The sequence below is a fragment of the Stegastes partitus genome, unplaced genomic scaffold (assembly GCF_000690725.1).
Source record: "Stegastes partitus isolate 25-593 unplaced genomic scaffold, Stegastes_partitus-1.0.2 Scaffold183, whole genome shotgun sequence".
In the NCBI taxonomy this organism is placed as follows: domain Eukaryota; kingdom Metazoa; phylum Chordata; class Actinopteri; family Pomacentridae; genus Stegastes; species Stegastes partitus.
Window position 1 is genome coordinate 2,934 of NW_007577914.1, and position 24,728 is coordinate 27,661.

At 37.6% G+C, this 24,728-nt stretch overlaps 2 protein-coding genes across 2 annotated transcripts in view; one reads left to right on the forward strand and one right to left on the reverse strand.

Moving 5' to 3' along the window:
- Positions 1 to 750: 750 nt before the first annotated feature.
- On the reverse strand, positions 751 to 10,946 carry cnga4 (cyclic nucleotide gated channel subunit alpha 4; the record flags this gene model as incomplete). Its single annotated transcript, XM_008280145.1, has 7 exons — positions 10,801 to 10,946; positions 9,801 to 9,902; positions 9,617 to 9,723; positions 6,234 to 6,817; positions 5,919 to 6,164; positions 4,343 to 4,508; positions 751 to 1,526 (listed from the first exon to the last, which is right to left on the reverse strand). Coding segments are annotated over exons 1-7 (2,127 nt in total), but the record flags the coding sequence as incomplete, so codon positions are not given.
- An 11,429-nt stretch (positions 10,947 to 22,375) lies between these two features.
- The window catches only part of fhip1b (FHF complex subunit HOOK interacting protein 1B), a 26,614-nt gene continuing 24,261 nt past the window's right edge, over positions 22,376 to 24,728 (forward strand). The window contains exon 1 of the mRNA XM_008280130.1: positions 22,376 to 22,569. Within this exon, the coding sequence (XP_008278352.1) occupies positions 22,441 to 22,569 (129 nt within the window). The 5' untranslated portion in view covers positions 22,376 to 22,440. The remainder of the gene's footprint in view (positions 22,570 to 24,728) is intronic.

The following is a 24,728-nucleotide window of genomic DNA, read 5'->3' on the forward strand; positions in this document are numbered from 1 at the left end:
GCATTTGGTTTGGTTATCACTTGTTAAAATGGGGAGCATCTTCTTGCTGACCAACAGCAAATAAGAGATAGTTTGATTTTTAGTTTTACCCCCTGGAAGTGAAGTAAATAATATAAATGAAAAAAGCAATTAATAGAATATCATAGAATGTCCCTGCTAGTTATTAATATCCATGTACAGATGGCTAAAACTACAATGAAAACACTGTTGCAACACGGTGCTGTTGCATATCAACAATGAACTATCAACTAAATGCTGTGTATCACTACAAAATATTGCCTATTTAGTGTTTTGATCAAAATATTGTAATCTGCTATCAACAGCAACATTTTCTCAGTTCATTCTGAAGAGACAAAATACTAAATGTGTTAAAATGAACACGTCTTTAACAAAACAATAATTTAAAAAAATTTAAATGCATTGATTTCAAGCACAAGAATCTCTGAGATTATTTTTTAATCAAGTTAAGAATAAAGGGGGTAAACAAATCAAAAGAACATTCAAACGCCACCTTGATCTGCTTTAGACTTTAAATGTACTTACAGTGTGGATACAATGCTGCCATCTAGAGGAAAATATTTGCATTGCAGAAACTGTCACTGTTGAGGGTTTTCAGTATTTTTATTAAGAGAAAACAGCCAAATGCCTTTAAGTAAAACACATGCTCAGCTCTTTAAAACCTCGTTCTCATCTCCAGTTTTCCATTTATTTTTTCTGCCTTTCATCTTTCTCTCCCATTTCCTTTTTATTGGAGTCTTCTTCCTCTTGTCTCTTCTCCTCAGATTCTCTACTCTCACTATTTTCTTTCTTCCCATTTTCAAGTTCAATCTCAGCTCCATCTCCTTTCCCAGGTCTGTCATCCCCTCTCTCTCTGTTTGTCTCTCCATCATCTTTTTTCTTCTTTTCCCAATTATCTGTGCCCTTCAGCCCGGATTTATCTCTCTCCACTATCCTTTCGGCGTCTTCCTTTGTACTTTTAGTGCTCTCACCGTCTCCCTCTTTGGGCACATCGTTTCCATCTTCTCCCCGTCCCTGTTTTTTCACCTTTATATTCAAACCTTCCTCTTCTTCTTCCTCTCCCTCTGCCTCTTCCCTCTCCCATTCCACCTCCCCTCCCACTCCCTCCTCTCTTCCCAGAGCTCCATCTCCTTCATCGCCGTCTTCCGGCAGCTGAGTCTCCAGCGCTGCGACCTCCAGCTCCAGCTGCTCCACTCTGGCCCGCATCTTGCGATTACTCGACTCAAACTCCACCATAAGTCGAGCCAGTTTTGTCTGCAGGACTTCCAGATTGCTCTCCAGCCTTTTTATCTTGGTTTCCACTTTCTCTGCCTCCCCCTCTGCGGCCTCCCCGCTCTCCTCCAACATGCCCATCTTGGTGAGGATCTGCCTGCCCTTCTCCTCCAGGTGACGTTTGGCTGCAGGGAACTCAGACAGCACATCAGTCAGGTCTTCTTTGGACAAGCTGAACAGGTCGGAGTAGCCGATGCTCCGGATGTTGGCAGTGCGACGGTTGCCTGACTTGTTGCCTACAAGAAAACATTGTGTGATTATTTTTCCCACAAAAAAAAACTCCCAAAAAATATCAAGGATATGATGTTACCAACCAGTGTTTTACTATTCAAGCCAAGCCCATTGGAGGAAATATTCTTAAGAAAGTCAAAAGAAATGAATATTTTAGTGTCTCTCAATTGTGTGCGGCATGGTTTATGTGTTTGGAGTACAATTTAAATGTTCTTTATTTATATTTTTTGTTTAATGCAGGATAATGTGTAAATAATATGGTTATAAGCAGCATTTTCCAATATAGTTTGTGCTTGGTGGCTGTATAATGAACAATGAATGATATTTTATTATTGCATCGATGCCTTGCTGCTTTTGGTTACTCTGTGGGGTTTGTGCACAATGAGAAATGTTAATTTTGTGCCTGCTGTTATTAGTTTAACATCTTATTGTCCCATTTTTGTATTTATTAACCTCTTTTCAATGGTTTTAAAAAATCTTGCTAGTTGACTGCAGTTAAAAATCCACCAACTGAAGGCAGACTTTGTGATCAGTGTGTTGTCATATATATATATATATATATATATATATCAATGGAATTCTTTGTAACTCAACTTTCTAGAAAGACTAAATAACAACTCCAGAACTGTACTATTTAATAGTTCATGATTTATTGAATGAGCTAATTAACTTGAAGCATATCAAGCACATAGAGTTGGAATTGCAGCGACTCACTAATGAAATCTGCACTATGATAAATGACTGTAAAAATATAGCCTAAGTAGTACAACAGTAGTACTAACAGTAGTACGCTGTTTTCTTCTTGTTTTTTTGAAATACAGTCAAAAAAAAAAAAGAAAATCTGATGCTTTGTTGAAGTCAGAAATAAGAATGACCATTAACAGCAGGCTTCTGTAAAAACTGATGTCTAACTGAACAAAAAAATTAACACAGTACAACAAAAATGAGACACAAAATGATAGACATGAGGCAAGACTACCACAGAGACACAAACAAAATGTCACAAATGAGACAAAAAAGAAAAATGAGACACAAAGCAACTCCAACAACACACAAAAGGACACAAACAAGACACAAAACAGTACAAATACGATGTAAAAAGGGCACAAGGGAGATGGAAAATGAAACAATGCATGGCAAAAATTAAGAAAAAACTACACAAGTGAAATATAAAAAAAGAAACAAAAACAACACAAACGACAAAAAGGGTCACAAAGCAACATAAATGAGACACAGAACAACAGAAATGACAAAAATGAGACACAAAACAAGACAACGCGAATGAGACTACATGATTAAAACGAGAAACAAAATGACAGATATGAGGCAACACTATCAGTGACACAAAGTCTTGCACACACACATCACATAAAAAACACACAAACAAGACATAAGATGAGACAAATGAGACACAAAATGAGACATAAAACTACATAAACAAGACACAAGTATCTAGAAAAACACTATACAAGCGAGATACAAAAGAAAAACGAAACCTAAAGCGACACATACGAGACACAAAAGACAAAAGTGACACACAAATGAGACAACATGCTAAAAGCTGAAAGGAGGCGCAACTTGACAAAAACGAGACACAAAAGTAATGTCTCAGTAAATGCTAATCACAGTGGTAACACAATATAAACACAGTACATTATTATTATAAAGTCTAGTCACAGTATTAAACTTCATGCTCTGCTGTGAACTACTAGAATTAATTATACAGTAATTACATTTTTCAGTAAATTAGAATTATAACACTGTAAAAATAAATAAACAAATAAACAGAAAAACACAGCAAAATACTGGCGACCACAGCTGCCAGTATTATACATTGATTGTATTTTTACTAATTATTGTCATTTTAAAAGACAATTGTTACAGTGTTTGCATCACAAAAATTTGCACAGCTTTTTGCCACATAGCACTAAACAGTTTTAAAAAATATATATATATGCTAACAGCTCTACTATTTCAAAGCATGCACTCTAACACTACAAGGCTTTCCCTGTGACTCTGAGTACAGTTTCCAGGACTCACCCTAAATTTAAACTTAACTACAACCTCACAAATGTTCCATTCTTTAAAAATACTACCACACCTGGTTCTTTAATCCTTGCGTGATTGAAATTCTATAATTAGTTGGCTGTACCGTATTCCCCTGCTGACGCTAGGTATGTTATTCTTTTGCATATTTCATACATTCACTGTGTGCTCGCTCATGTGAAGGTTCGCTCTTGTTTGTGATAAGGAGGCCAGCTTGGCCCCGAGGCCTCGCAGTGCCTTATCTTGTCTATTGAAGGCCACACAAATAATTCTGTGGGGGCTTCATTAGCGGAACAGTCAGACAAAACCATGAGAGACTGACCCCCACCTCCTTTCCCTCTGCTAGGAGGAGCATGAAAGACAAACTCCCCTATAAGATTGAATGTAACTGTATGTCCTTGGTTCTTGTCTTATGAAGGCACAAGTCCTGTGTGCACACGTTTGGTTTGCTGTAATAAATAACCCTGATGGACATTTGCTTTTTGTGCATTTACCTTTTGTAGATTTCCACAAGCACCAGTAAGATGTCTCTTCTCTTTGCTGAACAATGCTTGTCCCCTTGAAATATCTATGATTGTTTAGTAGTCGACTTTTTCCCATTGCTAAGTATACTAACCCCACTTTTGTTTGTGTTAGTTAAATTGAAATCTACTTAACAGCAGCTGTTCAGTCTATTTACTCAAAAATACCCAGCCTACTTCTTTCCTATGACTTTATTCACCACCTACATGAATTAATAAATGTTGTCAGAACATGTTCAATGCTCTCAACCTACCTTTGATGTTAAGTATACTAATTTCCCCAAAGAAGTTCCCTTCACTCAGCACAGCAAATTCTGTCACCCCATCATCTGCCACGACTGCCAGTTTGCCCTCTTTGATGATGTACATCTCATGTCCCACGTCCCCCTTCCTGCAGACGTACTCTCCTGGACTGAACACCTGCGAGACAAAAGCGGCGACAAAACCTCTTCAACCTCAAACGATTGTTTCAAATCCAAAAGCACTGCTGTTGTGTAGCAACTGTGTTGAATTTTAATCTACTAAACATGAACAAGCCAATTAGTCTTGCACCTGAGAGCAGTAGGTACAGTGCAGGTTACCAGTGTTTTCTATGATTCTATATTAATATCAATATATATATATATATATACATACATATATAAAATCCTGCCATTTTTTAGCTTCATTTTGTTAAAGCACTAGAATCAAAGGTTTTTACTGTGGGGTTCTGAATTTCTCTTTTTATTACCTTACAGATCATCCATCCATCCATCCATTATCTATACACCTCTTAATCCTCACTAGGGTCGCGGGGGGGCTGGAGTCTATCCCAGCTGACTTAGGGCAAAGGCAGGGGACACCCTGGACAGGTCACCAGTCTATCACAGGGCTACACTTAGAGACAGACAACCAAGCACACTCACATTCACACCTACGGACAACTTAGAATCACCAATTAACCTCAACATGTTTTTGGACTGTGGGAGGAAGCCGGAGAACCCAGAGAGATGCACTGGGAGAACATGCAAACCCCACGCAGAAAGATCCTGGGACACAAACCGGCGATCTTCTTGCTGCGAGGCAACGGTGCTAACCAGTGAGCCACCTTGCAGCCCCCGTTACAGATCAGTACATACAAATCCATTTTCACCGTGTTTGTAGGAGTAAACTGTTCCACAAATCAGGCTATCAGTGATATATGAACAAAGCACTCCGTAAAAACCCATTCAAAATAGCATTTAAAGATTTGTATTGTAAAATTTCATACTTCCATTTTGGATGTTTTTCTAAAATCAAATATCTCAAAATCTCTGTGACCAATTTTTTTAAATTTTTTTAAAATTTTGTAGTGTCAGGCTGCAAGGTGGCGCAGTTGGTAGCACTGTTGCCTCGCAGCAAGAAGGTTGCCGATATGCATTCCAGTGGGGGCACCGGAATCTTTCTGTGTGGCGTTTGCATGTTCTCCCCGTGCAGCATAGGTTTCTCCGGCTTCCTCCCACACAGTCCAAAAACATGTTGAGGTTAATTGGTGATTCTAAATTGTCCATAGGTGTGAATGTGAGTGTGCTTGGTTGTCTGTCTCTAAGTGTAGCCGAGTAGCCGAGTGAGGATTAAGCGGTGTATAGATAATGGATGGATGGATGGATTTTGTAGTGTCTCATCTTCTTCACAATTCACAGTTCTTTGGAATAAGACAGTTGTGGATTATACTTCATTTCCTCACTGGTTCTTGTAGCTGTAGGCCTAAACACCCCCACCAATGCATCCCCGTGCGTTTTGCTCAGTCTTAATTCCTTTCTTAACTCCATGACCTAACTATTGCTCAGCTGCCGTCTCTTTTCCCCTGACCTGAGGTGTTAGTTTAAGAACCAGCTCCTCCAGCAGACTCTTCTCACAGCTTTGGAAGATGGTGACTTTGGAGAGCGTGGGAAGATGAACGCTGACAGCGATCTCTGTCCTCATGTGAACCGGCAGCTGCTGCAGAATCTCATTCTCTCGCATGATCTTCTTGTTGATGTGTAGATGCTGGTACCAGTTGTCAATGCGCTGACGAAGCTCTTTGCTAATGTGATGGCTGCGCAGGTAGGCCTTCACCTGGAAGAAGAAGAGAAGAACTTAATTTTCTAGAAAACCTTTCTACTGTCTGACAATCTTACAGCTTACCAGCTCATGGTTGGGGAAGAAGACATTATCACGATCCCTCAGGCTTGTGATGACATTGCCAACATTGCCAACGATTGATGCAAACACCAGCACAGCAATGAGGAGGTCCGCAATCATGAACAGATACTCCTCTTCCCTACTCGGCAGAGGGGTGTCTCCAACCGTGGTGAAAATCTGGGCAGAGAACCAGAAGCAGTAAAAGTACTGACGCCGCATGGAGGCAAACTGTGCGTTGGTGACATTGGGGTAAACCCAGCGATCGCTTCCAAAGCCAATGTAGTTGGACAGAGCAAAGTAGAGGCAGGCGTTCCAGTGGATCAACACAAAGATGTAGATCATGAGCTTGGAGATGCGAAAGGTGTTGGGGTAGGAGGTCCTCGTCTCCATGCGATCCAAGGCCTCATTGAGTCGGGGCAGTCTCAGAAGGCGGTTGATCCTCACCAGAGGAGTTTCAATGCCAAAGGCAAAGTAGAGGAAGTCAGTGGGCAGGAGCGACGCCAGGTCCCTAAGGAAATGCTTCGAGTGCAGGTAGCGCTTCCTCAATTGAGTCAGGTCCTTGATCAGGATGCCCTGATCCAAGTAACCTGAAAAAGGAAGAACCAGATTTGACAACGCCCAAAGCGCACTTCATGCACTGCAAAAACAGCCCTACTTGAAATAAGCCAAATATTCTTAAATCTGGTCAAATTTTCTTGTTTTAAGCAAAAAACTCTGCCAATGGGATAAGCAAAATGTACTTGGCTAGAATTCTTAAAACTAGCCTATATATCTGGCCACTTTAAGACCATAATGTGTCTTAAACCTAGAAAAAATACGCTAAAATGTAAGAAATGTTTGCCTGATACAAGCAAAGAAACTCTGTTATTTAAGAAATATTTTCTTAAAATAAGTGTTCTGATTTCTTGATTAAACTGACTTTCAGACTGTTTTACTTAAATTAAGAATTTACACCTTAATTAAAGTTTCCAGTTAGGGGGGAAAAAAAGCTTACAATGAGATGGATTTTCTTAAAACAGAACATTTTTAACCTTTTTTTTCTGGCATTTTTGTCTTTATTAATCAGGACAGTGAGAAGAATAGGGAGAGACTTTGCAGCAGACTGTTGTGAGCGGGAAGCGAACTCACGACCACCACGCTGAGGAACTACATCCCCTGTTCATGTGTCGCCCGCTCAACCAGGTGAGCTATAGGGGCACATGAAAGTTTTTATTCTTTATTAAACTGGCGTTGAGAAATTAGACCTCAACAATAAGAATAATAATAAGCTAAAAGTAGCTTAGTACAAGACACAATTTCTTCAAAAAGGATTTTTAAAAAAAGCATTCTTCATTTTTTCATTAAAGCCATTCAGGACAGCTGGAAGTTTGACATCACTCAAGTCAAATAATGGCAAAATAAATCCTGCCACTCTCAAGAAGTGCATTTTCCAACTACTTTAACATAGAACTGTGTAACATTTTTACTGTCTAAAGTGAGTATACCAGAATATATTCCATATTTTAACAATATACAACATTGCAACTGTCAAAAAGTGCACAAGCCCTAATCCTATTCTAACAGCATAACAATAATTGAGCAACATTCTAGTTGCCAGTGTCAAAAAAAAATCCAGCAGCAAACAGATGAATTCAAACTATAATTGGTGTAGTTTCTTAAATTGAGAACTTTAGCAATTTGTCTTTCTCCTAAAATAAGAAAAACAATCTTGTTCCTCTGCTGGGATTTAATGTGAACCATTTGAACCACCACATTGTTGCTTGTTACTAGTAATTCTAGCTCAATATTAGCTGTAAAATCTTATTAAGAAAAAGTTAGATATATTGTCTTCAAATTAGACAAACTTTCTTAAGCAAAAACTTGCTTGTCAAGATTATTTTACTTTTTAGACAAAAAACAAGAACAATTTCCCAGAAACAAGACTTTTTTTTGCTTTCTTAAAAATCCTTTTTTGCAGTGTGTACATTTTCCATGATAAGATACAGGAGTTGACACTTTCACGTCATAAATTGAAGGCAGCAATGGAAAAAATTGCCATGTTTAAGATTACAAGTGTTTGGATCACTTGAAAATTCAGAGGCGCTTCCTTGGTTGCAGAACTGTTTATGTGAAGGGTAAAACACTGGTGTGTAGCAGATATGACATGATAGCCATGGATTTTTATGAAATCCCTCTGCAATTTTATATATATATATACACATTGTACAGGAGGATTTAGGAAACTCTAGGTTTCCCAGCCTGACTTGCATTTTGGATATTTGTATAAATACAGCATCAATGCAACATTGTCAACTCCTATGTCTGTGCATATAAATAAAGGTGATTCCTGTTGCACAATGGATGGTAAAATAATTGTATATATATACATTTTTGTAACTGGTTAAGGTGCTTAAACATTATTAGACACCACAGAGCCTGTTAATAATGTTGGTGTTCTAATTACTTCTCAGAACCATTATACAGATCCCATAAGAACAGGCAATACGGATGTGTCACTGTAATTAAAAAGCATTTTTTATTATCCATCAGTGTTAAAATAAATGCATAAATCATGAATATGCCTAACTCGTGCGTGTCTCGTGATGATTTCATGCATGAATTAATGCAGAATGTATTGTGAATTCCTGTGACTCACCATTAAAAAATGTTCAAGACACTTTTTGTGATTAGTTCAAACATAATAAATGATTATTTAAGGAATGCTAATGTTATCAAACTTTATTTCAGACCCATGTAATACCTCAGCCTCTCTGAAAGCAGAACACAAAATTAGAGATCGCATAGAATTATGAAGCTGCTATTTTCTTAAAAACTAAACTGGTCATCAGATGCAAACATTTACATAATATAATTACATAAATAAACTTGTGTGTAACTGAAATTCAGCTAAGGTGATTGCATATCACTTCATGTATGAAGTAATTGTAAGTCAACATCTCTTAAATGAAGACCTATTAAGTGTGAACTAATTATTTAAGTCGTGATCATTTGTTAATGTTGAGCAACAGAAATTAATGACACATCCTGCATTAATTCACACATCAAGTCATCTTGAGTCATGTGTTCACTGAGCATTACTTAAGTTTATGATTTGTGCCCTTATAATTATGAAAATTGTTCTTTCTGAGAATTGACACACGGCAGTAAGTGTCCCTTTTAAAATACAGCTTGGTAGTTGGTTGTAAGTTTGACCACAGTGGTGTAAGTATACGACATACATTTTTTGTATCATTTGTGATGTTCCAAGTGCTTCTTCATTTTTTTGTTCCTGTGATATTGTGTTCTTTTACATTTACTGCATTTATGGTATATGTATGTGCTGTGTACGTGACAAAAAAATAAATCTTAAGACGGGATTATAACCAACAGAAACTAAACATATTTACCGGTGTGAAGCGTGATGATCATATCAGTGATATACATGAGGTCTGACAGATAGTCCAGCGTGAGCCACACAGGAAGGTAGTTCAGTGCAATTGCAGTGAAGCATGTCCTGCCAAAATATACACAATAAGGTTTAAATCGTGCCAAATCACTACAAGCCATGTGCTTAAAATGATTTAAGTTTACCTTAAAATGATAATAACCCAGTTGTAAACAATGGGCAGTATCATGACCTGCAGCCACACATAATAAAACTGTTCTGCCGGATCAACCACCAACTCCTTCCAGCTGCGGGAGAAATGATGATGATGAAGAGAAGAAGCAGGGAAATTAGAAATTACAACTTGATAACTCAAATATGAGAAAACGATCACACAGTGATTATGTTTTATGGCTCTCATTTCTCACTTAATAAGTTACACGATGCTAAAATCTTGACATTTTCTCTTTGAAATTAAAAGTCATTTTTGAAAGTCGTAGCATTTGTTGTATACTGTACACTGTATTAATTACAATTACAATTTACAATTTACTGTTATTTTTTCTGTTTTGTTAAATTACACACAATACATATTTTAAAAAAACAACAACAAAAAAAACAAGTATTAACATATTTTTTGCCAGTATTTAAATCAGGGAAAATACCACTATTTTATGGATATTTGCTGTAATTTGAAAGAAAATTATGTCTATAGGATTAGAAAACTGTTATTTTACAGATTCACCCTGTGTATTAAGATAATAAAGATAAAAAATAATACCAGTAAAATTACACAAAAAGTAACAATATATGTACTGACTGTAAAAAATAAATAAAAAGAATGTCCACATAAAAATCTATATTTTTACCAATAGTTATGTTCTTTTACAATGAGTGTGGCTGAAATTATTCAATCACATCCATCATGTAAATTGTGATTTATATAATCTTGTCAATTCTGCCCATTGCTGAGTGTTTGTAAGGACTTAAGGATAATATGATATGACAAATGATTTTTATAATACAAAATAAGATCCAAGAATATCTTGTCGTCAATAAAGACTACATTATCTGTAATTTAGCTGTATACTCTCTGATTCAAGAGGCCCGTTACTTACCACAATTGAGAAGCTACGAAACCTAAAAAATATGTAAATCTAGTCACCTTATGTTACCACTATACGTTAGCAATAATTAAACACTTACTTAACTTTGAGCTTCAGGCCCAGGTAGGTGTTCCCTTCATCCTTGACACCATCTTCTCCTTCCTCATTCGCTTTCTGCCCCAGATGCCACCGGAGCACTCTCTGCCACTGGTTACTTCTGATACTAACTTCGCCTGTTTTATCCATTCAACAACGTTTAGCCTGTAAAATACCTGTTTAAGCGAGCATTTCTTTTGCTCTTGATCAAGTGTTTGTTTATGCCTGAGAGGTGCACATTCACATTAGGCACCACTGCAAAGTCCACCTGACAACAAAACAGGTCTACCTGAGCTCTGCCTGGTGATGCTGGTCTCTATGGAAGAAAACAACAACAGATGTCATGTGTCCTCTGGGAAATTCTTCCCTCCCCTAGAAAACCACAGAGGTCGTTCTCTGCACATCTGAGACGATGTTAGGCACAACAAACAAAGACTGAAGTATAAAAGTATTGCCAAAAAACATCTCCCTCCACATTTAAAAAGAAAACTGAAACTGAGGGACATGACTGTTGATACTTAAATGATGTACATCCTTAAATGGCAAATAGAAAAGCAAAATATTAAAGTAACATTAAAAAAGCTGAAATGTAACATAAAAATGCTTCACATGCTCACACACAATTATTCAAAAATAAAGATCTGTACACAATTTCCTGATAAATCTGTGAAGTCAGTGTTCAGATACGTCAGAGTCCGATTCATAGACATGAATGTCATTTACATGCAAGTTAAATCTGTTTCTGACATTCTTTGAGTGTTTAATTAAAGACCTTAAAGTACATTTAGTGTTGCACTGGTGCCTTTTCATGTAGAGGTCAATAAATGCAAATGTCTTCTGGTTGGCCCAAGATGAGCAAAGTCATATGAGTGAGACCTGGATCGCCACTGAGGTCAGGTTAACATACCAGTCACCATGACAACCAGAAGAAACTGATGAAGATCATGTGAAAGAGCCACAAATGTGGTGACCTTGAGAGCACAACACTCGTTTGTGACTCATGAAAAGAATATTAAAGATTGCCTCTGGTGATAAACAAGTTTTTGTCCTTGCTCATGACCCATATGTTGTTTTTGAGACGCTAGAAGACACATCATGAGCAAAACAAGCACTCAGCACAGTGAGTATTTCTGTCTTGAAACTGCAGATGACAGCCTCAAAATCACTGACTCAGATTTATAACAAAACTGTCAATGTGCAGGGTTGAGCTTTTTGTGTAATTGTTCTTCAAAACTGCTCTCTGGTTCGAACATGTGTGGCTGAATTACTCCAGTATTATAAATTAACACTGTGAAGTGTAGAGTAGTTTTAAAGTGTTTGAGTAGAGTTGTAGGTGAGCTGGTGTGCTCGAGCTTTAGTGGGTGGCGCAGGGGGAGGAGTAGGTGTAAACACCTCATAAATCTCCACATCCTAGAGAAAGCAATGCTGTAGAGATACATTGTGAAAATTTCAAAGTAGGAATGAATTATTGTCCAAAAAAATATATAACTCCATAAATTTAATAATGACTTTTTATGCCATTTAATGAATAACTACAGAGGAACTTTAAAACAAACAATTGTACATCACATTATCAGATTCCTGTAACTTGAGTCCCAGCAATTGTTTTTCACACACCCAGGAAACATTATCATTGCAATGTGTGTTATTTGCAGCCTGTTTCTGTATTTGGTTGTGTTTCATAAAGGCTACACCTGTGTTTTCCTTTTTTTTTCTCTTAATTTAGTTGTATTTTGTTTATCTGCATGTGTTTTCTCAATTTTTATTGCAAGTCTATTACTTATAAACTAGTTTACTGGCAAGGATTGTCCTGTCACAGATATATAAGTGTATGTTGTCTGATAGGCTATACCTCAACATGAAAAATTTCTTTTACAGAACATAATACTGAAGAAAATGCTTGGAGGGATTTAGAAATGGCACCATCACATAGTTTGTCCAGTAGAGTTGTTTTCAATACTCTCAGTACTGTTTGCAGCACATGTAGCAGAGCAGACAGTGGTGCAGAGTTAAGCTTTGCCTTCATGGTAAGCGGCAAAACACTTATCTGGAAAGCTATAAAAAATCCTCATTGTTTTCGCTTTTCAATATAACTGTAACATGTACATAAACCATGTATTGATAAGCTAAGGTCAGTAGTGACATTAAAAAACCAGTATAAGGAAGACTCCAGCTGACAGACTTAAAGTGGACTTCTGTTAAACTAACTCCAAGGCCAAGAGGATGCTCAACAGTTATGAGTTCACTTTTCATTGCTTTCTATTTTATTAAAAGTTCAACCATATGAGCATTAAGTACACAGTGAGCATTGATCAGAGTTAGTGTAGAAGTGGGTCAGAGTGTTTTCTGTTTAATTTTGGCACTTTAAACCCTTCATACAGCGGTGCGGAGCAGCGTCGCTGTGACTCACTGGAGTCGTGTGGGAGGAGTTAAAGTAAGATGGCTGCGGGAGAGGGAAGAGTGTTTGAGAAATCATCAAATGGGATGTTTATCTGTCGCTAACAGGATGCACAGCAGCCCCAATGAAGGAGTGGTTAATTCGTTAGCTTCCCCGGCTCAGTGCGGTCCTGCTCGCCACTTGTCTCCGGGTTCCTTTCGCGCTGGTCGCCCGTTTACTGCTCTGACATTGTGGAATTCATCGGCGGCTAGTCGTTAGCAACAAACCAGCGCTAACTCACTAGCCACCAGCTAGCAGGTAGCTATCCGAGGAAAGCAGCAGCCCGCATAACTGTTGAGACTCCTGGAAATATCTAAAGGTACGTAACTTCGTAATTACCCTCTTATAAAGGTACACCGGGGCCTCAGCTACATGACAAGATTATATGCACGGTTGACATGTCAAAGCTAGCTAATTATCTTTGCAGTATCAACTAGCTGCTACATCATCTCGCCATTGAAATGCATTGATTGTTGTTTTGTGACGGAGCCCAGCTTTCTGCCGCCTTGTCTGGATCACAGGAGGTCTGGTGCAGGAGGATGACCTCGCCTAAATGTTTTTCAGATAATGTTAATAAATCAGCTGGTTTAAAGGCAAGGTCGCAGTACTTGGTGGTTGCACTGTCCGTGTGCTAACGGACTGTCAGACTGGAGAAGACCCTGGATCCAAAACACTGCAGAGATTGATGTGGAGCGACCTGACAACTTCTGTGTCCTCGTAGAAATGTGGCGATCATGTTTCTAATACCCGAACACAGAGATTACTTTGGCAGTTATTACTAGCATCTTTGGCTACGATGACTCCTAAATATTCTATAGATTTAATGCTCTTAAAAAAAAACCAAACAAACAAAAAACTGAGTAGACCGGTTCTTTTGCTTCTCCAGAGCCAGTGAGCGCACAGTGCTGTGACTAATGCGTTATGACAGACGCATGAATGCACATTAGTGGAAGGATTTGCATTGAATGTGAATACTTGTGGAGTATCCTCTGAGTCGTCATTTTTTCCTGATATAAAATATAGTTTTTTAAGCTTCACTAATTTAACTTAAAAACTACTTTAGGGTTGAACTAAATGCACAAATTGACAAATTTGACAGTAGAGCTGCAACAATAAACGTTTAATTGATTAGTTCTTAACTAATGCATTTATCGTCAACTGTTTTAAGCCCTCTAAAAAACTTGCAAAATGTTTTTCTTTTTAAACAAAGCTGAAAAATGTTGTTTTGTTATTGTAAAAAAAATAGAATTTTTGCCCTGATAAAAGTTATAGCTGTTCACTCCTTTGGTTGACATCGAGAGATACAGCAAATAATCAATTAGTTGTCAATTACCAAATTAATCTCAAACTGTTTTGATAATAGATGAATTGCTTTTTGCAATTTTTAAGAAAATAAACTTCTCGAAAGGTGACTGAGTGCACAGTGCTGTTACTTGATTCGTCATGACAGACACATGAAGTCACATTAGTGAAGCGATGTGCATTGACTCTCAATACTTTTTGTCCTGATATGTGTTTTGCAGCATATTCTTGGTCTACTAGTCAGAACTGATGAAGCCTCTTGGATGAGAGGTGAAACATCTTCAAAGAACTGAAGCAAGTCCAGTTGCTACAATTGATCTACCAGAATATTCTTGGTCAGACTCTCTGTCATCCTTTTTTACAGATTTAATTTACGCCTTTTTTTGAAATGCCAAAAAAATAGAATGATGAAAAAACATGTGATTGTGATTATTTTACTGTTGAGCTGCAATGTTTAATTGAATATTCAATACTTTGTCAACTATTAAAGTAATTACCATCAGTTTGGATTTGTACTCTTCTTCGAAACTTGCATCATTTTATGTAAACATAACTAAATATATATATATATTATTATAAAAAAAATTATTTTTTGCCATGATAAGATATAGCTGTTTACTTGCGTTCCACAGGTACAGCGATTATTCAGTAACTTGTCAATCACTAAATTAATCTTATATATATATATATATATCTGTTTTCTCGCGCTCCCCAGGTGCAGAGAGTATTCAGTAACTTGTCAAACACTCAATTAATCTCCAACTCTTTTGATAATTGATTAATTGGTTTGAGTAATGTTTTAAGAAAGTAAAAGTCCTGACTTCATCTTTTTATATTTCAGTACTTTCTGCTTTCTTTACTACTTTATGACAGTATACTGAGCATCTTCAGGTGGTGGACAAAGCAAGACATTTGAGGTTTTCATCTTGGGCTTTGAGGGCTGCAAGGAGGCTTGGTGGTTAGCACTGTCACCGGTGCGCGTCCCAGTGAGGACACCGCAGATCTTCTGAGTGGAGTTTGTATGTTCTCCCCGTGCAGCGTGGGTTCTCTCCAGGTTCTGTGGCTTCCTCCCACACAGTCCAAAAACATGTTGAGGTTAATTGGTGATTCTAAATTGTCCGTAGGTGTGAATGTGAGTGTGCTTGGTTGTCTGTCTCTAAGTGTAGCCCTGCGATAGACTGGCGACCTGTCCAGGGTGTCCCTTGCCTTCGCCCTAAGTCAGCTGGGATAGACTCCAGCCCCCCCGTGACCCTAGTGAGGATTAAGCGGTGTATAGATAATGGATGGAATGATCCTGGGCTCTGACACTGATTAACACTCTCCACGAATGTTTTTACATTTTGTGTACCAAATAACCAATCGATTAAAGTGCTGATTATTTTCTCTGATAATTAACAATGAAAATATCTATTAACTTCAGCCCTGTTTGACAGATGACATGAGTTATGATTTTACTAAGTAGTCATTTTAACATTTCTTTACTACTAAAACAAAATGATTATGAGATTCTTGCTGTGGTGTGTACCAAACACACATATTCTATTACATCTGGAGAATGACATCTGTAGTTCAGAGCATCTCTGTCGCATAACAGTGTTTCATTTATGGGTATATGTTGTGACACATTTTTAGCTATATCAGAAAATTGCAGCCCCTACTTCGGCGTATTGCAATGTCAATAATATTTTAAATTGATTGCTCAATTCTAGTTTGCTAATACATTTCAGTCACATCGTACATCCTTTATCATCTTTTTCTCAAAGCTAAAGATTAAAGTTACAAACTTGTATAGTTTGCTCTTCATTGCAATCCTTGATTGACACCTAATTAATCTGCAACACTATTTGGATAATCAGTTTAAGTTATTTAAAGCATTGTGGGCAAAAGTTACTGGTTTCAGATTATTTTAAGTGAATATTTGACATATAAATTTGTGTTTGTGATGGATCATTGAACATTTTTGGCATTTTGTTTTTATTTGGCTACTCTCAATTCATCAAAACACTTCTGATGAATTAATAATAAAAGTCTTAAACCTGTACTGAATTTAAGGTCGTCTATAGCTGCTTTGTACCAAGACAAACTGGCACATTGAGTTCTGAAGGTGGTTTGAGAAGCTGGTTGTGAGTGAGGTGGTGGTTACAGAACGGAAGTATTTGTTGCTACCACGTATCGGTTCAGAGGCTACAGGAAATAGAATATTGAGGCTACAGGTGGTTGCATTTCCTGGCGTGCTGTTCAGAGCTTTGTTCAGATTTTGGTCGTATTTCAGTCACTCTTCTATAAAAGCTCACTGTGAACACACAATCATTGAAGTTGAACAGACAAAAGCAAACAGAAATAAAAGTAAAATGTGAGGAATGTGAAAGAGAATTTTGCAGGGACCTTGGAGCTGTACCTGTTTTCACACCTGGACATTTTCTGGGTAAAGTAGGAGTGGCCACCGGTTTGTCGTAGGAAGCCACAGAAACTTTTGAAACTCTTCCCCACTTTCAGTCTATCAGGAGTTCATCTTGACCTTTGGACTTTGTGGTCTGAGATTGTAACAGTCAAGACTGTGGTGTGGTGTGCTCATTTACTTAGCTTCGACAAACATTCTTGTTTTTATGAAGGCATAAAGGCCTCCCTTTAATGAAGTATGGAGTTGAACTTTGAGCCCATTTTATGTCTGTTTTTATGATGCTGTATGTGTGACCTGAAAATATAACACATTCTGAATTTCCGCATGTGTTATACCTCGTGTCAGCTGACTACTGCATGTCAGGAAGAGAATATTTTGTGGACATGCTGAGACACACTAGCTGATGTGCATCTAAGGTAATTGCATTTATAGGGAATCATAAGCAAGCTGTATTTTCAGTGATCTTATTTTCACTCTTGTCAATTTATTGTAGTCTGTTTTGACTTTATGAGTAGGGCTTCTTTCTGCTTTCAGGCCTAGCTGTGAATTTATACAGCACCTTTAAGATTGTTTGTTTTGGTCTCGGATGCTGAGAAATGGTGAATCGTTGAAGGAAAGTTTGACTGTGTTTAGCTGCCTTTCCTGGTGTTGTTTGTGTTTATACACTCATACTTCTGCTCCATGAAAATTGAATAAAGAAAATCATGGACCCTTATTGATTTCCAGAAGTTGGGCCAGAAGTCATCCAATCTCTTACTCATGTCTGACCCGAGTCCAAGTCATAAGATGTTAGTCCACGTCATGTGGCCACAAATAATAACAAATATGTTTGTAATCTGCTTTAACATTTACTTGTCTGACTGCATGGCACTACACTCATTAACTTCCTCAACCTTGCTGGACTCACCAAAGGAGTCATGTGAATGTTTTTTTTTTTATTCAAGCAAATAGAAAATGAAAGCAAACTGTTTCACAGAAGTAGATTTTAAGATCATGCAGGCAACGATTTATGATGTTAACTTTGAGATAAATGCGTTTAATTGAAATGAGATTTCTTCAGAAGGAACTGAAGGCGCATGCCACTGAAAACCAATCTGTTCAGTGCCAAATATGTCTGTGATTCTTAGGGATGCAAGAGCTTAGATTTCTCAGGAACTTATTTCGACTGATCACTATGCAGAAGGGCTGAAACTAGTGGCTGTTTTCATTGTCGATGAGTAGTTTTTTTAGTAGTCAATCATAAATTATCAGAAAACAGTGAAAATTGTCTCTCAGTGTTTCCTAAGTCCCAAGATGATGCCCTTAAATATCTTGTTTTGTTCACAAGCCAAAGATATTCAGTTTAATGCCATAGAAGCAGAAGAAGAAGAAAAAGAAAATATTCAAGCATAAGAAGCTGGAATCACAGAATTTTGACTTAAAAAAATTACTCAAACCACTAAATCCATTTTCAAGATAGCTGGTGGGTATAATAGTTGACAACTAATCCATTAATCATACAGGTCTAACATGCACATATATTTCCATTGCAAAGAACAGGTCTTTCCTGTAGTAGAATTAACATATTATCATGCCTACGGTTGGAGTGACACACTGGCAGGTGTAGACATGAAACACACTGCTTTTGAAATGTACACATTAGCTGTAAACCTTTAGCCTGATGCTGCTATTTCATTTTGCATATCAATATCATTATCACTGGTGGTTCTGAAAAGTTTATCGCTTGCTCCGTCATGAAGAACAGTCACTGGGTCTGGTAACCCAAAGCCACCGTTAAGAAAAAAAAAAAAAAAAACACTCCTGCAACAAAATCCACCATTATCCATCTGTTCAGTCATTTTCCACTAATCCTCATAATAAATCATCATACTTCTGGTAGATATTTTTGGATCTATGAAGATATGATAGCACATCACAGAAGTACTGCTTGGGGGGTATTGGATACTTTTTAAACAGCATATTTTCCTTTCTTTTCTCCAGTAAACAAAACATTTAAGAAATCAGGTTACAGCACAAGTCAACAGTAACCTGATTACCCGTCTCCATTTAAAAGCATGGAGCGTTTCTTTTTTCCCCCCCTTTTATTAGATGAATAAAGCGAGCAGTAAATAGGGTAAAAGGATATTAAGAATAATCAGAGGATCAATCTTACGGTGAGAGGCAGCTAAACAGTTTCTCCAAACAGAATGAAAGCGATCCATAACACAAAAACAGACTGTCACATGTGTAGATCATCATACGACGATTATGTTTATCAGTTTTGGTCTCTGTGTGCTCCTGACTACAATTATTTAGACAATAAAGGATTTTTTTTGTTGTTGTTTTTTGTTGTTGTTGTTGTTATTTCTTGTAATAACAGTGCATCAACTTGTCACGTTGTAGTGGCAAAAGCTTCATGTATTGATAATACTGATTTTGTATTGTAAAATAATTAGACAATTTTGTGGTCTAGTAACATGAAACAATTTCATTTATGTTATTATTGAAAGTTATATATTTGTTAAAAATATATATATATTTGGGTCATTCTCAATTTACTGTATTTGTCTGTCTACTTTCATTGGGGGATATTTTGATCACATATGACTCTGACCTGCCAGAACGTATGCTGCAGGAACGCTGGAGCACATTATGGCTACCTACCATGTTGTTCTGTCTTGATAGTTTTAGGCATGTACTTATTTGAAAATGTTTTAAGAAAAAAGAAGTTTGAAACTGGATAATTTGCTGTCCAGTAATAATATAATATGTCATAACATGGAAAGGTTATAATGATAAAACTGAGCCAATGTGTTGCAATGACGCAGTAATCTGCCGCCGTACACACAGTGAGAGGATTTGTGCATTCCCAGACTTGGGTTCAGTCTGTGAAGGTGCTTCCAAGAATTAGATTTGGGTTCTTAATTCTCATCTCTTCTGTGTGCCAAAGGATCACAGGAGAGGTTGAGTTTCTGTACACTGAAAAAAGCACCTGTTGCCTTTAACTCTTTATCACTGCAAAACGGACTAATTAAAACATTATTAAAAAAAGCACATTTTACGTGCAAATTAGCTCTGACTAGAACTTGACAAAATGCTAAAAGACATTGAACATATTTTAAATATTTTGGAGGATAACGCAGTTTCTTTATGTGCAACGACTGTTCTGGAAATGTGGATTTTTGCATTTCTTACTTTCCCACCAAAAATACAGCGCCCTCCATAATTATTGGCACTCCTGGTTAAGATGTGTTCTTTAGCTTCTAGTAAATTCAGTTTTTTTTATAAATAATATAGGACCACGATGAAAAAAAAGGAAAATTCAACCTTTAATTCAAGTGCATTTATTCAGTGTCAAAAAAATCCCACATTAAAAAATAATTGTTTTACATCAAATCATATGTGCCACAATTATTAGCACCCTTGATGTTAATACTTTGTACAAGCCCCCTTTTGCCAACAATTCATTTGAGTTGAGTTGAAGGTTACATTTTTCTACAATTTTCAGTGTGAGACTATGCTTCTGCAATAAAAATTGAATTCATTTTAAGGCTTTTAACACATCTTAACCAGGGTCGCCAATAATTATGGAGGGTGCTGTACATCAATGAATGAATGAATGAATGAATAAATAAATTAACAAACATACAAAGTCGTCTTCAAATGTATTCATGCCCTCCCACTGAAGAAGGAAAAAAAACAGCTGTCACTGAAATGAATTGAAATTGACAAAAGTAGTAATAAATACAAATTTATTGAACATCATGACATTGCTTTTGAATTGTGGTTCAACTGAAATATTAAAAAAAACAAAAACAAGCAAACAAGCATGATGGGACCCGTAAACTAATGTTTTGTTGAACAACCCTTTGAGCCAATCACTGCAATCAAGTGTTTTCTGTAACTCTCAGTCAGACTTCTGCACCTGTTGACAGGTATTTTGATTTTGGCCCACTGCTCATCAGCAAAGTGCTCTAATTTGTCCAGGATAGTTTTGTTTGTTTTTTTAAATTATTCTTTTCAACCACAATTCATAAGCAATGTCTTATTTCACTAAATTATCATTTAGCAATTTTTTTTATTTATTATTACTTTTTTCAGTTCCTACTTATTGAGTGACCATTGTGAATTTAGCCTTTTCTTTAATGTGGAAGGGTATAAATAAATTTGAGGATGACTATATGTACATATATATATATATATATGTGTGTGTGTGTGTGTGTGTGTGTATATATATATATATATATATATATATACATGATGATGTGATTTTTACTGTAATTCGTAGCAAGCAAGCATGTTTTGTTACATCTGGAGAATCTGATTACAGGCCATGTCAGCTCTGCAGCAGTAGGTGGACTGGCTTTAGCTATTTCACAGAAGGACTGAGTGGTTTCCTTGGTAACAACGTACTGTAGAGGCTGACTTATATTTGTTTAGGGAAACAGAAGAAAACAAACAGGCTCTTCAGCATAAGGGAATTTCTGAATGAGTGTGTTTTGTCGGTTTGGATGACAGGACAAAGATTTACTGTGAGGTGGCTGTCACTTCAGCATGTCTGACTGTATGAGACCGTTTTTCACTACACTGAGAATTAGTAAGTGGAAATAATGGATTTTATTTGTCTCAGGGTGATGAAGTAACTTGATTTTTTTGTGCATTGTTTTATCTGTAAAAGTGTTCTGAGTTTTGAAGAATTGTCCATTTTTGCAGTGTTGCACTGTATGTTATCCATTTTCCTAGCCTGCGGTAGTTTGTGTTAATGCTGGCGTCAGTAATACACCATTACCTTTAATTGACCTGACAAACATCAGACCTGTGTTGTGCCCACTTTAGATCGACTTTTGCATTCGCATAGTGTTTTTATTGTAAGTGCATTGTTTCATTCTCATTCAGCCACTCACACTGCAGCTACCATGCACATTTTGACAACGCGCTCTACTTGCTTAGCCACGACCTCCCTCATGTATGTTAAACTAATGAAAGCTAAACATAATATAGTGGTGTTTCCATTGCATTTTAAGACCCAAATTAAGGGAAATGCAATAAGAAAATATACAGAAATTGGAGCTTTAAATTAAAAAGTGATATTTCAGGTTCATGTGGAAATGTTTATGTTCTGTCTTTCTGTTTGTTTGCCCAAAACAGAGTGCCCATCCTGACTGGCTATGGAGTGGTGTTGGCTTCAGACTGGATGACAGGGTCTACAGGGAGGACAGGTTCACACAGCTTCTAAAGCAGCAGCGGGCTTTTCCTCGACGTAAGCTGACTGGCAGTGACAGCCCGTTCAGCCGACCTCTTTCTCCGTTTGGATACGCTTTCCCTTCCCTCTCTGCCCCTCTTCTCCCACTTTTCTTCTCCTCTTCCTCCTCTTCCTCTTCCTCCTCCTCCTCCTCCTACATCTTCCTTTCCTTTTATTCCCTCTTAATTTCTTTTTGGATTCCCTTCCTTCAATACTTAGAACTTTTTACTTTTCCTGCTCTGTTCTCTGAGTTCTTGTGACCTTTCACCTGCCTGGGCCCAGTATGAGCTGGCTGAGCAGGTTGAACCCGCGGGGCCCCGGGAGTCGATCCGGGCGCAGCGCTGCCCCCTCCAGCCCCTGCACCGCTGACCCAGAGACCTGCCTCATGGTGTTTGAGAACCACTGGAGACAGGTGAGCTGGAAAAACATTTCCTGTTGAATTGTGAGCAACATGTTGTGCAATTAGGGCTGCACAGTGGTTCGCACCATTGCTTAGCAGCTAGAAGGTCCCCGGTTCGCATCCCAGTAAGGACGCCCGGGATCTTTCTGTGTGGAGTTTGCATGTTCTCCCTGTGCAGCGTGGGTTCTCTCTGGGTTCTCCGGCCACCCCCCAAAGTCCAAAGACAGGCTGAGATTAATTGATGATTCTAAATTGTCCATGGTTGTCAATGTGAGTGTGGTTGCTTGTCTGGTTCTAAGTGTAGCCCTGTGATAGACGGGTGACTTGTCCAGGGTGTCCCCTGCCTTCACCCTGAGTCAGCTGGGATAGTTTCAGCCTCCCGTGACCCTACAGAGGATTAAGCGGTGCATAGATGATGGATGGATGGATGTTGTGCAATAGAGTTAATTGCAAAACTCAATTCACCACTGAGGCCAATGTTATACTTCACGCATCTGCAAGTATGAAAGGGTTCATGTGATGTAAATTCCATCATCTCCCCAAGTTTGCAAGAGGCAAAATTTATGAATGCAGATGTCGTTCTAAAACAAGAATAACAACACTTCCGTTTTGTCTGCAGCTGTCTTTCTGTGTGCATGCATGGGAGTAAGGCTGAACACAGCAACATAGTTTTGCTGAACAATGTTATCCAGATTATGTAGCGAAGGATAATCCATAATGTCCAAAAACAAGTTTAGCATCAGACAGGGGGAGTAAACACACCACTTGACAGAAAACATAGTTTTAAACAAGTTAGAGGGATAGCTTCCCTCCCTGCTACAAAAATACACAAAATAAAATGAAAACTCAACATCAGCTTAATCTCATCAGACATGGTTCTATTCAACCTGAATATTAATCAAACATTAGTGTCTCACATGCAAATGCCCATTAAATCACCAAAAAATGGTAAAAAACTGAAAAACAATTGCATGATTTACTGCATGATTCACGGTCCTGATAGGAAAAAACAAATACTCCTTAGTTAAGTAAAACAATGCTTTAAGATAATTTCAATCCCCAAAATAATAAGTGCTGTTTAGAGGAGATCAAATGAGTTGTTTTGAGAGGTATAGATGTATTTTTGAAGGACAGAGAAGGGTAGAAGAGGAGAGGAGGAAGGATAATGTAAACCAAATTGAGGCAAGTGAACAGGAGAACCCTGGATATTTGTATGAAAAAAAAAAATCTATAAATAAAAAGAGGAGACTTCTCATAACTGGGGTCCAGAGAAGACTCAGATTGCAGCCACTGTCCAAACAAGCAAAAGAGGTAGTTGAATGATCTGTGTCCAGTCCTTCTCCTGGCATCAACTCATAGTCAGTAGTTCCTTATTGCCAAAAAAAAATCTGTAAATCCAACTGAATAAAACTTCAAAATATCTCTTTTTTCAGTTCTCACCACTAACACTGTTCTCCTCCATGCTGCCTTTGTTAGATTTTTTTCAGCTCACAGGTTTACCTGATTTATCTCCTCCCATCCTACCTTCCTTTCCTGTCCAGCTAAAAAGGGCCATTCTGTACACTTTTCTTTCCCTTTACTGCGGCAACTACGTATTTGAATGTACTGACTGTAGGTGTGTGTGACAGTAGTAGGACGTGCTTTGATCACCTGTGTCTGCTTTTGATTATTAGAAATTTTAAGCGTATTTTTCATAATTTGTGTACCATCTTGCTTTTTGCATTATTCAACTATTTTGTCGTGAAGCTGTTTCGATGCATTCCAACACTGCTGCAAATTCAGAGAGCAACATTTTTTCTGTAACTTTTATGAGCGAGCAAAGAAGTCAAACATTATAATACCACAAGAGCTGTAGTTAACCAAAGAAAATATTGCTTGACTGAAATTGTACCTACTCTTTAACCAATTGATTGTTTGTGGGAAAAATAAAATCTGCACATTATTTTTTAACTTAATTAGTGATTAGCTAAATCGATCACAGTGCGCCGAATGCACTTCACCTGCAAGCCTTGTTAGACTAAATGAATTATTAAAAAAAATAAAAAACTGGTATTTGCAACATATTAAATAATTGTACTGCAGTTATTTTGTACTGAAATGAGAACTGGCTCATACACATGTGGACAAAATTGTTGGTACCACTCGGTTAATGAAAGAAAAACCCACAATGG